Source organism: Stomoxys calcitrans, chromosome 1, assembly GCF_963082655.1.
Source record: "Stomoxys calcitrans chromosome 1, idStoCalc2.1, whole genome shotgun sequence".
NCBI classification, from domain to species: Eukaryota; Metazoa; Arthropoda; class Insecta; order Diptera; family Muscidae; genus Stomoxys; species Stomoxys calcitrans.
In genome coordinates, this window is record NC_081552.1 from 218,424,995 (window position 1) to 218,439,845 (window position 14,851).

General features: G+C 40.6%; 1 protein-coding gene across 9 annotated transcripts in view; it reads left to right on the forward strand.

Moving 5' to 3' along the window:
- LOC106090109 (collagen alpha-1(XVIII) chain) overlaps positions 1–14,851 on the forward strand; it is a 1,585,531-nt gene that overhangs the window by 964,817 nt on the left and 605,863 nt on the right. For all 9 annotated transcript variants that reach the window (XM_059369513.1, XM_059369516.1, XM_059369517.1 and 6 more), the window contains exon 11: positions 320–376. In XM_059369513.1, the coding sequence (XP_059225496.1) occupies positions 320–376 (57 nt within the window). The remainder of the gene's footprint in view (positions 1–319; positions 377–14,851) is intronic.

Consider the following 14,851-nt stretch of genomic DNA (forward strand, 5'->3'; position numbering starts at 1 on the left):
GAAATAATTGGTTTTTACCATGGAGTGGCAACAGATTACTATTATTATTATTGTAGATTTAACAGGGTGCAAAAAAGTGAGCCACGATTGTAAGTGACAAGTAACCTGCCATACAATGTTATAAATTGAAATGTTACTTTCTCATTTCCTTCAAAATATGGTACAGTTCCATTGTCATAAATGATTGTAGTTTCTACTTTTTTGTAGCCTTTTTTTTATGTTTATATTTTCAACACTTCTTTTAATTTTTGCATTTGTTTTTATTTTTCTTAATTTTTTTTATTTTGTTTTTTTTTTAAATATTTTTGTTTTCCAATAGTTTATACCTGGCGAAGAAGGTTCCGGAGATTTTTCTGATTACTTTAATTGGGACAAAGTAAGTTGGCATTTCTTTTTTAAGGTTTATAGCTAACTAACAAATGGTTAAGTTTGGTCTACTATTTACTACTAACCCATTATTGTATTGTGTACCAGCTGAACTCGGCCCGCTTCGCTGCGCCTTCTTTAAATCTCTAACATCTCTTTAGGGTGGGCACACTTCGCCCTGAATGCGGATATCGAATTCATGCCATTGTAGCCTATGACTCTGAACTTGTTCGAATCCTGGCGAAAACATCGGACTAAAGCGGTGGTTATCCCCTCTTAATGTTGGCTTCATTTGCAAGGTACAATGCCATGCATGGTCATTTATAAAATGACCATGCCGTTCGGACTCGGCTATAAGATAAGTCCCTTTTCATTCAAACTTGAATCGGACAGCACTCACTGATGTGTGAGAAGTTTGCCCCTGCTCGGTTCCTGGTGTTTTTAAAAAATATCGTAACGAGAAGTGCTTTTTAAGGAAGCGATGGCACCTCAGACATTTCTACTCTCATATGGATATTAAATTCGTGCTGCACTTTCAAATCCCTTTAATTTGAGCCCCATATTGCCATGGTAGGTAAATATGATGCGTTTGGCACTTTGCATTGAAAATGGTTATCAATTTCGTTCTTTATTCCCAACGAAAATGAAGTTCAGTTTAGGGGGTGCTCTAGGGCGTACCCCAATACACTTGGCCCCAAAGCTGGATATCCAATTCGTTTTCTACTCTCAAATACCTTTTATTTGAGTCCCATATAGCCATGGTGGGCTAATATGCCTATTTGGGGGTATTTGTGGGTGGGCGACCTCCCATTACTTGGACTTAATATTTTATGCCATATTTGCAATATACTGCCTAATACTTTTCATAGTCCCATATTGACATGAACTTCCCATATATCTGATTAAAGGCGTTTTGGGGTTGGGTGGGGAAAGGCCCGCTAGGTACTTGGACCCAAATTTTAATACCATATTCGTTTTCTGGTCGCCAATACCTTTCATTTGATACCCTTTTTCTGCCTATCGGACCACTTTCGGATATGAGTGGTGTTTTTGGGGTAAGCCTTGTCAAGGTCAGCCTTGGCCCGATATCTAAAAATTATATGGCTTATGTTTCCTTCCAGACAAACGTACACAATCTATGAAAATTTAAAAAAAAAAACTTGTTCACCCAATTATCGTATAGCCATAATGGATCTAATGGCGTTTTTGAGGGGTGGCGTGTCCCCCTATACTTCGATCTGATTTTGTATGCCAGATTCGAAATCTACTTCCGAATACCTTTCATTTGAGCCCCATATTGAAATGAACACCCAATATGTCGGTTTGGGGCAGTTTTGGGGTTGGGGCGGCCGGATGGGTACTTCGACTCAAAATTTAATACCATATTCGTATTCTACTCTACAATACCTTTCATTTGATACCTATGTCGGTCTACTCTTGATTTTGGGTTGTGTTTTTAGCATAAGGGGGAGGGTCCGTCCCCCTTCCGACATCGAAAAATTATATAGTCTATGTTTACTTCGAGACCAACCTACACAAGATGCGAAAATTTCGAGTAAATCGGTTCTGCCGTTTTTCAGTCAATACGGAACAAACAAACCGAGTCCCATATATCCGTGATTGGCTAATGTACCCATTTTGGGCGTTTTTGTGGGGTTGGGGTGACCCCCTATACTTCGACATGAATTTGTATGCCAGATTCGATATCTACTCCCGCATACTTTTCATTTGATATGCATATTGTCCTCATCGATCCATTTTTGATTTTGGGTGGTGTTTTCGGGTAACGGTGGAGGATCCGCCCCCTTTCGTTATCAATAAATTTTAAAGCATATTTCTACTTCCTGATCATATTCGTAATTTACTCCCGAATACCTTTTATTTGAGTCCTCGAAATTGGATATCAAATTCGTTTTCTAATCTCAAATACCATTCACTAAAACCCCTTATTGAAATAGCCAGCAACTATGTCCGGTTTAGGGTATGGGCCCTAAAAACTGTTAATATCGAGCACCACTCTCTTTAAGACCCAAATTGTCATGGTGAGCAAATACGTCCCATTTGCGGGTAGAACGTCGGTTAGACAGTTGGTCCCGAAGGTTGGTATCACATTCGTAGTCTACTCCCAATTGCCTTTCATTTGAGCCCCATATTTCCATAGTCGAGAAACATGACCGTTTTGGTGGCTGTTTTGAGGGATGGGTGGCCACTTAGTGACTTGGCCTTGAAAATATATATCAGATTCGTCTTCTACTCTAAAATACCTCTCATATTGCAATGGTCAGCAAATACTTCCTATTTGGGTGGTGTTATGGGGTGGGGTGGCCCCATAGACACTTTTCCCGAAAACTGATATCAGATCCGTGCTTTACTTCCAAAAACCTTTCATTTGAGCCCCATATTGCTTTGGTAGTAAATTTGTCTTCTTTGTGCAATGATCTCGGGGATGGGCGGGCCCTCAAACACTTGGTCCCACATTTGAATATCTAATTCGTATTCTAAACTCAAATAACTTTTATTTAAGCCCCATATTGTCATGGTCAGTAAATAAGTCATGTTTGGGGAGTTTTTTGGGGAAGGGGTGGGCCCCAGAAACTTAATCCCACATTTAGATATCAAATTCGTATTCTACTCGTAAATACCTTTCATTTCAGTCCCATATTGCCAGGGTCGGTAAATATGTCAGATTTGTTTCGAATCGAATTTAAATTGAATCCCTAACCGAAAGCCTTTAAAGCTAACGTATAAAACTTATCTCATTTCATGGACAACTGCAGGAAAACCAAACTTTCGCTACATTTATTCTGATTAAAAAAGACAATTGAAAGCCTGTTGTGGACTTTATCGAAAAGTGTTTCCATCACATGCTGTGTCTTTGATATATTGTTATAAAGAGTATAGGAGATGGTTTCCAATTTGCCAAGGCCCATAGACAATTGTCACCAGGTTCTACAATTCACGCTGTGGCAATATTGGTTAAGCGTTTACTTAGAATGCACTCACACTCCCACACATCACTATGGTGATGGGGAATTTTATTAAAGCCCTCTGTGGTATGATGCTTGGTTTAATAGTATAGGGCATAGTGCAATGTTTGAGGGCACGAGGGATATGAAGAGGCCACGGGTGTGTCGCATATACATAGGTACTCTTAAACAATTGAACACTTTCTGATGTTGATGTTTATTTAGTTCTTGCAAATGAGTTCATCTGCGAACGCAATACAAACCCATACATGGCAATGTTTTTCCAGGGCCGGATGTGAGGTGACATCAATGACCTTTATTTACTTCAACAGAAATGTACAAAAATGACAAACGCATGAAATTCGGCCGGGCGAACTTTGGATGCTCAAAGTTCTCCTCGTGATATTAACTATATTACCATATTAAACTCTCAGTACAGAACTGTTTATATGGGGGCTGTATCAAGATATAGTTCGATGCAGCCCATCTTCCAATATAAACTGCCTATGGACAAAAAAAGAATCTGTGCAAAGTTTTAGTTCAATATCTCTATTTTTAAAGACTGTGGTATAATTAACACAGAGAGACCAATGGCCAGACGGACATGGCTACATTGTCTTGGCATTTCACGACATATCTAGAATATACATATTTAAAGGGTGATTTTGTAGCTATTATCTTTTTGGTAACACTGGTTTAAACAGCTCTCGCACGTTTCATGTTTTGTGTCACTGTCAAACATCTTCACTTTGGTCCATAATTTAACCATGAATGGTCTTATAAACGAACAACGCTTATTATCAAAATGCGACCCATTTTTCTATCGAAAAATTGTGTTCAGCGACGAAGCTCATTTTTGCCTCAATTGGTACTTAAATAAGCAGAATTGTCGATTTTGGAGTGAAGATCAGCCGGAATCATTGCAAGAGCTATCAATGCATTCAGAAAAAGTTGGAGTTTGGTGCGGTTTATGGGCTGGTGGCATCATTGGACCGTACTTCTTCAAAGATGATGCGAATCGTAGCGTAACAGTGAATGGTGAGATGATATCCAACTTTTTGTTTGCCCAAAATACAAGAGTTTGACTTGCATGACATGTGGTTTCAACAAGATGCCACACAACACGCGTAACTATGGACTTATTGGGAGGCGAGTTCGGTGAACATTTTGTTTCACATTTAAGTGTTTTTTTTTTTTTTGAAAACTTTCCTATATCTCTTGATCGTCGTGACATTCTTAGTCGTTTTAGCCATGTCCCTCCGTCCGTCACTATAGCGTTAGAACCTAGGAAGATACGCTTTTCTGTTTGCAATTGTGCACATATACTTGTTATTGATGTAGGTCGTTGTGTATTGCAAATGTTTCATATCGTTTCAGATTTTGATAAACCCCCCAAAAAAATCGAACTCTGATTTTGATTTCCTGCAGGCCTCAAGTTTCCTACGAGTTGGCTAAAATTGTCTGTTTTACGCTCAACATTTGTAGCGAGTATAATCCGAATTGAGCCCAAATCCCCGGATTTGACTTCTTGAGCGCCTAGAAGCCTCAATTTATGTCCGATTTGTATATAAAGTACGTTTATACTCTCTAACATCGACACTAAATCTCACCCAGATAAGTCCATAATTGGATATAGCCCCCATAGAAATCCATTCTCGGATTCGACTTCTTGAGCCTCAAGCAGTATCAACCCCCAAAAAGTATATATATTTTTGATCGTCTCGACATTCTGGGCTGATCTAGCCATATCCGTCCGTCCATCGGTAGGAATCACGATAGCGGTCGAACGCGTATAGTTAGCCGCTCGAAGGTTAGGTTAGGTTGAATGGGCTGCCCACCAAAGGTGAGTTTACTCGGAGGCCAGTTTGGTTCGTTATGGTACCCTAGAGAGAGAAGGGAAGAGAAAGATAAAAGAAAAAGACAGGAGGAGTGGAGAACCCGAGCGGTGGGTGAAGAACAGCCCGTCCCTATGCAAGCCGGTGCTTTTGGCACCCCCCGTCGGAATTATCCTGTTCCCTCAACAAACCTCAGGAGAGATACCAGAGGTACGTTTGCAAGTTCACCCAGATAACAGAAGAAACGGTTCCCCAGAAAGAAGAGCCTAAGTCTCTGCAGACCCGGATAGGAACACAGCAAGTGCTCAATAGTCACCTCCTCAACGTCACCGAGGCAACTCCTACAGAAGTCATTGTGCGGTATCCCCATGCGCGCCGTCATGCGTCCTATGGCACAGTGTTCGGTTATGACCCCTGTCAAAGTACTGATCGAACTCTTATCGAACGCCACCAACTCCCTCGTCCTCCTCCGGTCGTTGACCGGCCATAACGCCTTTGCAGTCCGGCTACCATCTACCGAGTCCCACCTCGCCACCGTCCTGGCCATCCCATCTACTGTGTTCAGTAGCTCGACAAATGGCACGTAGGCAAGACCGATGACTGGTCCGCCTGACGCAAAACGAACCCCTCTTGGCGCACTCGTCCGCCCTCTCATTTCCTGGAATCCCCTAGTGCCCAGGAACCCATGTCAGCGTCACATCCTAGACCCGGAGCCTATCCAGGGATTCCAAACAATCCGCCACGCATCTCGACCTCACCATCCTCGACCCCCAGGCCTTAAGCGCCTCCTACTGTCCACATAAATTCTGAGTTTCTGACCGTACACTCGCCCGGCAGTCTCAGAGACATAAAGATATTGAGTGCATCAGAGTAGACCTCCAATCCAGTTCCTGACACCACCTCAAGTTTATCATCCGCCCTCCATTCGTCCTTCTCAGGAAAACCAACCTCGAATGCCCTCACTCCAGTTGGCACTGGTGCCAGGTAGTCCGAAATCCTCCTCAGTTTTCCCCTTCGTATCCATAACACCCAGAATTGAACTGTGGTCGCAACCATCCTCCTTCAGCATGCCGAGCTCTCTCAGCCTAAGCGCGACCCTGGTGTCGCAGTTCCAAATATAGCCCCCAATGGGCTGCATATCCAGCATCGCCTCCAGGCCTGCCTGCGGGGCGGATCTCAGTGCCCTTGTGATCTCGACGCAGGCCAGTCTCTGGACCTTCTCGAACTACCTCGAATGCATCCTCTTCCCTACGGCATCCCACCACACCAGCGCTCCATAGGACAGTGCTGGCCTCACGATGGCCGTATACATCGAATAAATCATCCTGTCAGTCACCCCCCACTTCCTATCGAACATCATCCTGCAGGAGAAAAAAGCGCACAGTGCTTTACGGCTTCTATCTTCGGTGTTCGTCTTCCAGTACAGTTTCCAATCGAGGACTATGCCTAGGTACTTTGCCCCCTCGACAGCCGCAGGGTGACCCCGTCCAAGGGAGAGAGTCTGAACTCCGGTATCTTATATCTACGCGCAAAGAGCACCAGCTCTAGGTCCCCAACCCATTTTTGATTGCCCATCGCGACAATGGCCTATTGATGTACGTCATTGGGGATTGCAAATGGGCCATATCGGTTCAGATTTGAATATTCGGATATAGCTACCATATAAACCGATCGCCCGATTTTACTTCATGAGCCCCTGGAAGCCACAATTTTTGTCCGATTTGGCTGAAATTTTGCATGTAGTGTTCTGTTTTGACTTTTAGCAAGTCTGCCAAGTGCAATCCAAATCGTTCTATAACTTTATATAGCTCCCATATAACCGATCTCCTGATTTGACTTCTTGAGCCCCTGGACGCCCGATTTGACTGAAATTTTTATCCGATTTGGCTGACATTTTGCACATATTATTCTGTTTCGACTTCCTACAACTGTGCTTAATACGGTTCAAATCGGTCCATAATCTTATATAACTCCCATATAAAGCCGATTTGATTCGTGAGCCTCTGGAAGCCCAATAATTCTTAACAGAAATCACATGGCTGAATTTTTGTATGTGCTGTTATGTAAAGACCGTTTCAAGTACGGTTAAAAATTGGTCTGACATAGCTCCCCTATGAACCGATTTCCCGATTAGTCTTCTACGGTCCCTAGAAGCTTCTAGTTTTGGCGGATATGGCAAATATTTGGTACTCAAAGTATACATATGTCCTATGTAAATTTGTAGCAGAATCCAAGCTGATTGGTTCCCAAAATTCGGCCCTCAACGTTCTTACTAGTTATGATTTTTGAATTTCTTTATTTTCCTTATAAGTCTTATTTTAAATAAAATTTCTATAAAATCATTTAGGAAATCAGAGTTTGCAACTGTCTTAAAATCCTTTTAAAATCTAAATTTAAGTTTAAAAAAGTTAATGTTTTTTGAAACTTTGTATGAAAATCCCTTTATTGATAAAATGTTTTTGAAAAAATTCTATAAAAATTGCGACATATCCTGTGAAATAGAATGTCGTAGTCAATTTTCCCTCGTTCAAAGGCTTGGTAAGGGCCATGATTCCACAATTTCAGTTTCTGGCCGCCTTTCTAGCCATGCATCACACCTACCCACATTCATACAGAATAAATCCTATCCACTTGTGTCCTCCACATGTTTATATACACATCATACGAGTACAATATGCTATGCATGACCTACTGTTGGTTGGTTGTTTATTTAAATGTTGAAGTCTTTAAATGGCAAATTGCAGTCACTCACATAAACTGTATGGCCATGCCATGCCATGCCATGGTAGTGCAGCAAGTGTTAGAGTATTAGCAACGTTTGCATATGTTGCACTTGTGGTTGTGGTCTTTTATTGTTGCTGTTGTCTGGTGCTCGTACGTTCCATGGTTGGTTGGTTGGTTGGTTGGTTGGCTGGTTGAATGGCTGGCTAGATGACTGCCTGGTCGGCGGCTAGTCGTTAGGTTGCAATTTGTGATTGTGTGAAATCATAGACCTGTATGTGTAAACAGTGGTGGCCATATACTAAGGGACATTGTGTTTAATTTCGAAATATACATATAGCTCCCTTATAGAGCGATTATAGTTCTTGGGCCTTTAGAGATTGCAGTTCTTATCCGATTTTACTTAAATTTTGCACAGTGATATTTTCTATTTTTTCCTATTTTTTCTTAAATACACATGCTCCTCATCATAACATATGTGAGAATAAGTAAAAAGGCGTTGAATACCCACCACCTCGGGTATATATGAAAACCACCTGTCGTCATAATCCGGCGATAATGCATATTTTATGCTTCCATAGCAGCTATACCGAAATATGGTCCGTTTTGGACCAAATTCGGCACGGACATTGAGTAGTTTAATAAGTACAAATCATTGTTCAATTTGTAGAACAAAATGTTGGTCTTTTTGGTAGCTAATATCCAAATATACACCGATCTGGGCCGAATTGCAGAAGGATGTTAAGGGGTCTAACACAACTCACTGTCCCACATTTTGTCAAGATTAGATAATAAATGCGCCTTTTATGGGCCCAAGACCTTAAATCAAAAGATCGGTCTATATGGCAGCATATCGAAATCTGAACCGATCGGGTCGAAATTGAAGAAGGATGTCGAAGGGCTTAACACAACTCACTCTCCCAAATTTCGGCGAAATCGGACAACAAATGCTCCTTTTTAGGGCACATAACCTTAAATCAAGAGATCGGCCTATGTGGCGGCTATATCCAAATCTTTACCGATCTGGTCCAAATTAAAGAAAGTTGTCGAAGGGCCTAAAACAACTCACTGTACCAAATTTCGGCAAAATTGGATAATAAATGCGGCTTTTATGGGCCCAAGACCTTAAACCGAGAGATCGGTCAATATGACAGCTATATCGAAATCTGAACCGATCGGGTCTAAATTAAAGAAGGACGTCGAAGGCCTCAATACAACCCACTGCCCAAAATTTCGGCGAAATCGGACAATTAATGCGCCTTTTATGGGCCCAAGACCTTAAATCGAAAGATCAATTCATATGGAAGCTATGTCCAAATCTGAACCGATCTGTGCCAAATTGCAAAAAGATGTCAAGGGGCCTAACACAACCCAGTGCTCCACATTTTGGCAAGATCGGATAATAAATGTGGCATTTATGGGCCCAAGACCTTAAATCGGCGGATCGGTCTATATGGGGGCCATATCAAGATATAGTCCGATATAGCCCATCTTCGAACTTGACCTGCTTATGGACAAACTAAGAATCTGTGCAAAGTTTCAGTTCAATATCTCTCTTTTTAAAGACTATAGCGTGATTTCAACAGACAGTCAGATGGACATGGCTAGATGGTCCTCGATTTTTTAGACGATCAAGAATATATATTTTATGGATCGGAAATGGATATTTCGATGTATTGCAAGCGGAGTGACAAAATGCATATACCCCCATCCTTGGTGGGTACAAAAGTAATGTTCTTATCATTTATTGGGTTGCCCAAAAAGTAATTGCGGATTTTTCATTAAGTCGGCGTTGACAAATTTTTTCACAGCTTGTGACTCTGTAATTGCATTCTTTCTTCTGTCAGTTATCAGCTGTTACTTTTAGCTTGCTTTAGAAAAAAAGTGTAAAAAAAGTATATTTGATTAAAGTTCATTCTAAGTTTTATAAAAATTGCATTTGCTTTCTTTTAAAAAATCCGCAATTACTTTTTGGGCAACCAATAATTTCAATAGAAAGTAAATGTTTCGAAATTAAAAACATAATGTACCTATTTATATAGTCACCACTGTTCATCACAGTGTGTGTATTGCCTAGTTTACTATTGCAGGAATTGTTAGTTTAAATTTATATGTGTATGTATGTAGCTACCATTTAAGTATGTTTACCCATTGAAGTTTTGCCTCTTATTAAATCACTGAGAAATTGAGGGCAACGTGTAAAATTTAAGCAAGTGATAAAAATTTAAAAATTAAGAAAAAACATTAACGCTTCAGATACATTAACCACTTTTTGCCAAAATCCGGCGGAAAATGCATGAACCCATAGCAGTTTCATCAAAATCAATTCCCATCAGGACCAAACTCGGCAGAGAACTTCATTGGATCTCAAACAATTCACTGTTCCAAATTTTAGCCAAATCGGTTAACAAACTGGCCTTATATGGGTTAAAGACCGTAAATCGAGAGATCGTCTTAACGGAGGCTGCAAAGGTAATCTGATATGAGCACGGCTGTTGGGTGTCTTAACGAGGGCTGTGGAGTCGAGCAATTTTGGCTCGACTTTAACTTCGGCTCCGCAAATTTTTACACAAGTTTTGTATTCTACTTCCAATTGCCTTTCGTTTGTTACCCATATTGGCCCAATCGGTAAACTTGTAATTTTTGGAAGGGCCTCCGACACGTGAGGTCCAATTGTTATACCAAGTTCGTATTCTGCTCTTAAATATCTTTCATTTGATACCCATATTGTCCCAATCGGTAAACATGCCCGTTTGGGTGGGTTTTGCGATAGGGCGTCCCCCACCGTTATTTTACCCTACATTTGTATACCAATTTTGTGTTTTTGGGTTACCATAAGGGGGCAAAAAAAAATTCATTTAAATCGATATGGCCATCTCCGAGATCTGGCGTTTTTAAACAATTTGGTTAGGGTAGAGTCCGCCAGCGGATATCACAAAATGAAGTACCCTTTTTTCACCTGGGTCATAAATTCTACCATCAGTCTTAATGAGGGCTGCGGAGTCGAGCAATTTTGACTCGACTCTGACTCCGGCTCCGGGAAAATAGTTCGTATTCTACTACGTTATACCAAATTCGTATTCTGCTCTTAAGTATCTTCCATTTGATACCCATATTGTCCCAGTCGGTAAACATGTCCGTATGGGTGGGTTTTGGGGTAGGGCGTCCCCCACGGTTATTTTACCCTACATTTGTATACCAATTTTGTGTTTTTTGGGAACCATAAGGGGCATACAGAAAATCATTTAAATCGATGTAGCCATCCCCGAGATCTGGCGTTTTTAAAAAATTTGGTTAGGGGAGGGTCCCCCTGGGGCATAAACTCTATCATCAGTGCAAATTTCATGAAAATCTCTTAAGCCGTCTTTGAGTCTAATCGACTGTCTGTCCAAATGACGATTGCTAGCGAACGAATAAAGATATCGGCTTGAAATTTTGCACAGATATTTCTTATGGATGTAGGTTCTTGGGGATTGACAATATCGTTCCAGATATGGAAATAGCTCCCATATAAACCGATCTCATGATTTGAAATCTTGTTATACGATTTGGCTGAAATTTTGCGCTCAAAACCGTGAGAATTGCGCTCAAAATCGGTCTATAACTTGATATAGCTCCCCTGGAAGCCAAAATTGTTACCCGATTTGCTTGAAATTCTGCACGTTGTGTTCTGTTACAAACAACCGAGTCAAGCACTGTCCAATTTCGTCTATAACTTGACATAACTCCCATATAAACCGATCTCCTGATTTGGAATCTTGAGGCCCTGGAAGTTGCAATTGTTACACGATTTGGCTGAAATTCTGCACGGAGTGTTTTGCTTTAACTTTTATAACCTGATATGGCTCTCGTATAAACCTATCTCCCGATTAGTCTTCTATAGCTTCTAGAAAGTTACATTTTATCTAGTTTGGCAGTACACTTAAGTACTCTTATGCTGTTCATCTTAGTTCATTTGTGGAAATTTTTAGCAGAATCCACAGTGGTGGGTTCCCAAAATTCGGCCTGGACTGTCGTAGCATCGTTTATACCAACCACCGAAGCATGAAGGTATATTGCAACACATCGAAATATTCATTTCCGACCCTATGAAGTATATGTATTCTTGATCTTCGTAAAAATCTAGGACGATTTAGACATGTCCGTCTGTCCTTCTGCCTGTTGAAATCACGTTACAGTCTTTACCAAGTAAAAGCGTACAATGTTCGAACGGGTCGAATCTTATATACCCTCCACCATGGATCGCATTTGTCGAGTTCTTTTCCCGGTATCTCTTTTTAGGCAAAAAAAGGTTAATGAAAAAGAACTGCCATGCCATTGAAGAGCATAGTACGAGTTGTGTAAAATTTCAGCCAATTCGAATGAGAATTGCGCCCTCTAGAAGCTCAAGATGTCAAGACCACTGACAAGACAGCTATACAAGGTTATGCACCGATTTAAACCATATTTGGTGCAGTTATTGAAAGTCATAAAAAAAACAAGTCAGGCAAAATTTCAGCCCAATCGAGTTATAATTGCGCCCTCTAGCGGCTTAAGAAGCCAAGATCCCAGATCGGTTTATAAGGCAGCTATATCAGATTATAGACCGATTTGAACCATACTTAGCTCAGTTGTAGGAAGTCATAATAAAACACGTCGTGCGACATTACAGCCATATCGGATGAGAATTGCCCTCTCTAGAGGCTCAAGAAGCCAAGACCCCAGATCGGTTTATATGACAGCTATACCAGGTTATGGGCCAATTTTAACCATATTTGGCACATTTATTGGACGTCATGACAAAAGACGTCATGCACAATTTTATTTGAATCTGATAAAAACTGCGCCCTCTAGAGGCTAAGAAGTCAAGATCAAGATCTTGGAACGCGTCATGTAAAATTTCGGTCAAATCGGATAGGAATTGCGCCCTCTAGAGGCTAAGAAGTCAAGATTCAAGATCGATTTTTACGGCAGCTATATCAGGTTATGAGCCGATTTGAACCATATTTGGCATAGTTGTTGGAAGTCATAACAAAACTCGTCGTGCATATTTTTTTTTTGAATCTGATAAAAACTGCCCCCTTTAGAGGCTAAGAAGTCAAGATTCACGATCGATTTTTATGGCAGCTATATCAGCTTATGAGCCGATTTGAGGCATATTTGGCACAGTTGTTGGAAGTCATAACAAAACGCGTCATGCGAAATTTCAGCCAAACCGGATAAGAATTGCGCCCTCTAGAGCGCCCAAAAAGTCAAGATCCCAGATTGGTTTATGTGACAGCTGTATCGAAACAAGGACCGATATGGCCCATATACAATCCCAACCGACTTACACTAAAAAGAAGCAAAATTGAACATTTTGCCCATGAACATTCCACTAAGGAACAGGGGCAAACTTCTCACATATCAATGAGTGCAGTCCGATTCAAGTTTAAGCTCAATGATAAGGGGCCTCCATTTTATAGCCGAGTCCGAACGGCGTGCCGCAGTGCGACACCTCTTGGGAGTACATGGCATAGTACCTCACAAAAGTTGCCAGCATTAGAAGGGAAAACCACCGCTGAAAATTTTTTCTCATGGTGAAATTTGGGACATTGATTTGTGTTAGGCCTCTCGACATCTTTGTCGAAAGCTACATCTTTATCGGTCCAGATAAAGATGTAGCTTTCATATAGACCAATCTCTCGATTCAAGCTTTTAGATAAATACGATCATTAACCCATAATATGCGCACTTATTGCCCGATTTTATAGAAATTCAGTGTAGTTGTGTAAGGATTCTCGATATCCCAGTCCAACACGGCTCAGATCGGTTCAGATTTTAATATAGCTGCCGTACTAGTATACACCGATCTCCCGATTTAAGGTTGTAGACCCATAAAAGGTGCATTTATTAACCGATTTTGCTGAAATTAAGCAATATGAGTTGTGTTAAAACCCTAGACATTCGTACCGAGTATGGTGAAAATCGGGCTATATTTGAATATAGCCGCCATATGTACCGATCTCTTGATTTAGGTTCTTGGGACAATAAAAGCACTTTTATTACTCGATTTCGTGTGTGTTAAGCTCTTCGACATTCGTGGTCTATATAGTTCAGATAGGTCTTCCGATTTCAGTTCTTAGACCCATAAACGGTGCATCGATGAATGTCTTACAATAAGTAGAGATTGGAATGAATTTCTTTATTATGGGGGCATAAAGTATGCATTTTTCATCGGATTATGACGAAAGGTGGTCTTCATATATAACCGAGGTGGTGGGTATCCAAAGTTCGGCCCAGCCGAACTTTACACCTTTTTATTTGTGTTAACTCCATTTTTTTTTTGCTTTATTACCGATTAAAATCAGTTTCTCATAAAAACTCTTTTTTAATAATAATTTAATACATTAAGCCATGTTATATCTGCTATGTTGTTCAAAGCTTTGTTACAATCCAAAAATAAACTGAACTGCCTCTTGCTGGAAGTCTGTCAAAGTGTTCACGTTGTTGCATTCATACAACAGCGTTGTTAGGTTGTCAACACTATTTTTTTATTATATCCTCCACCATGGGATGGGGGTATGCTAATTTCGTCATTTCGTTTGTAACAACTCGAAATATACGTCTAAGACAGTATATATGTATATTCTTGATCTTCATGATATTTTAAGTTGATTTCACCATGTACGTCCGTCCGTCTGTTTATCCGTCAGTACGTTTGTCTGGCGAAAAAGTTTTATCGTAGGATTAAAGCTAGGTGTTTGAAATTTTTCTTATTCATGTTTAGACATAGCTGACATATAAACCAATCTCGCTATTTGACTTCTTCAGGGTTCAATTATTATCCGATTTGACTGAAATTTTCCACGTTACGTTTAGTTATGACTTCCAATAGCTGAGCTAAGAATAGTCCTAATTGGTTTATAACTTGATATAGCTGCCATGTATACTGATCTTCAGATTTGACTTTTTGAGCCTCTAGAGGGCGCAATTACCACCAGA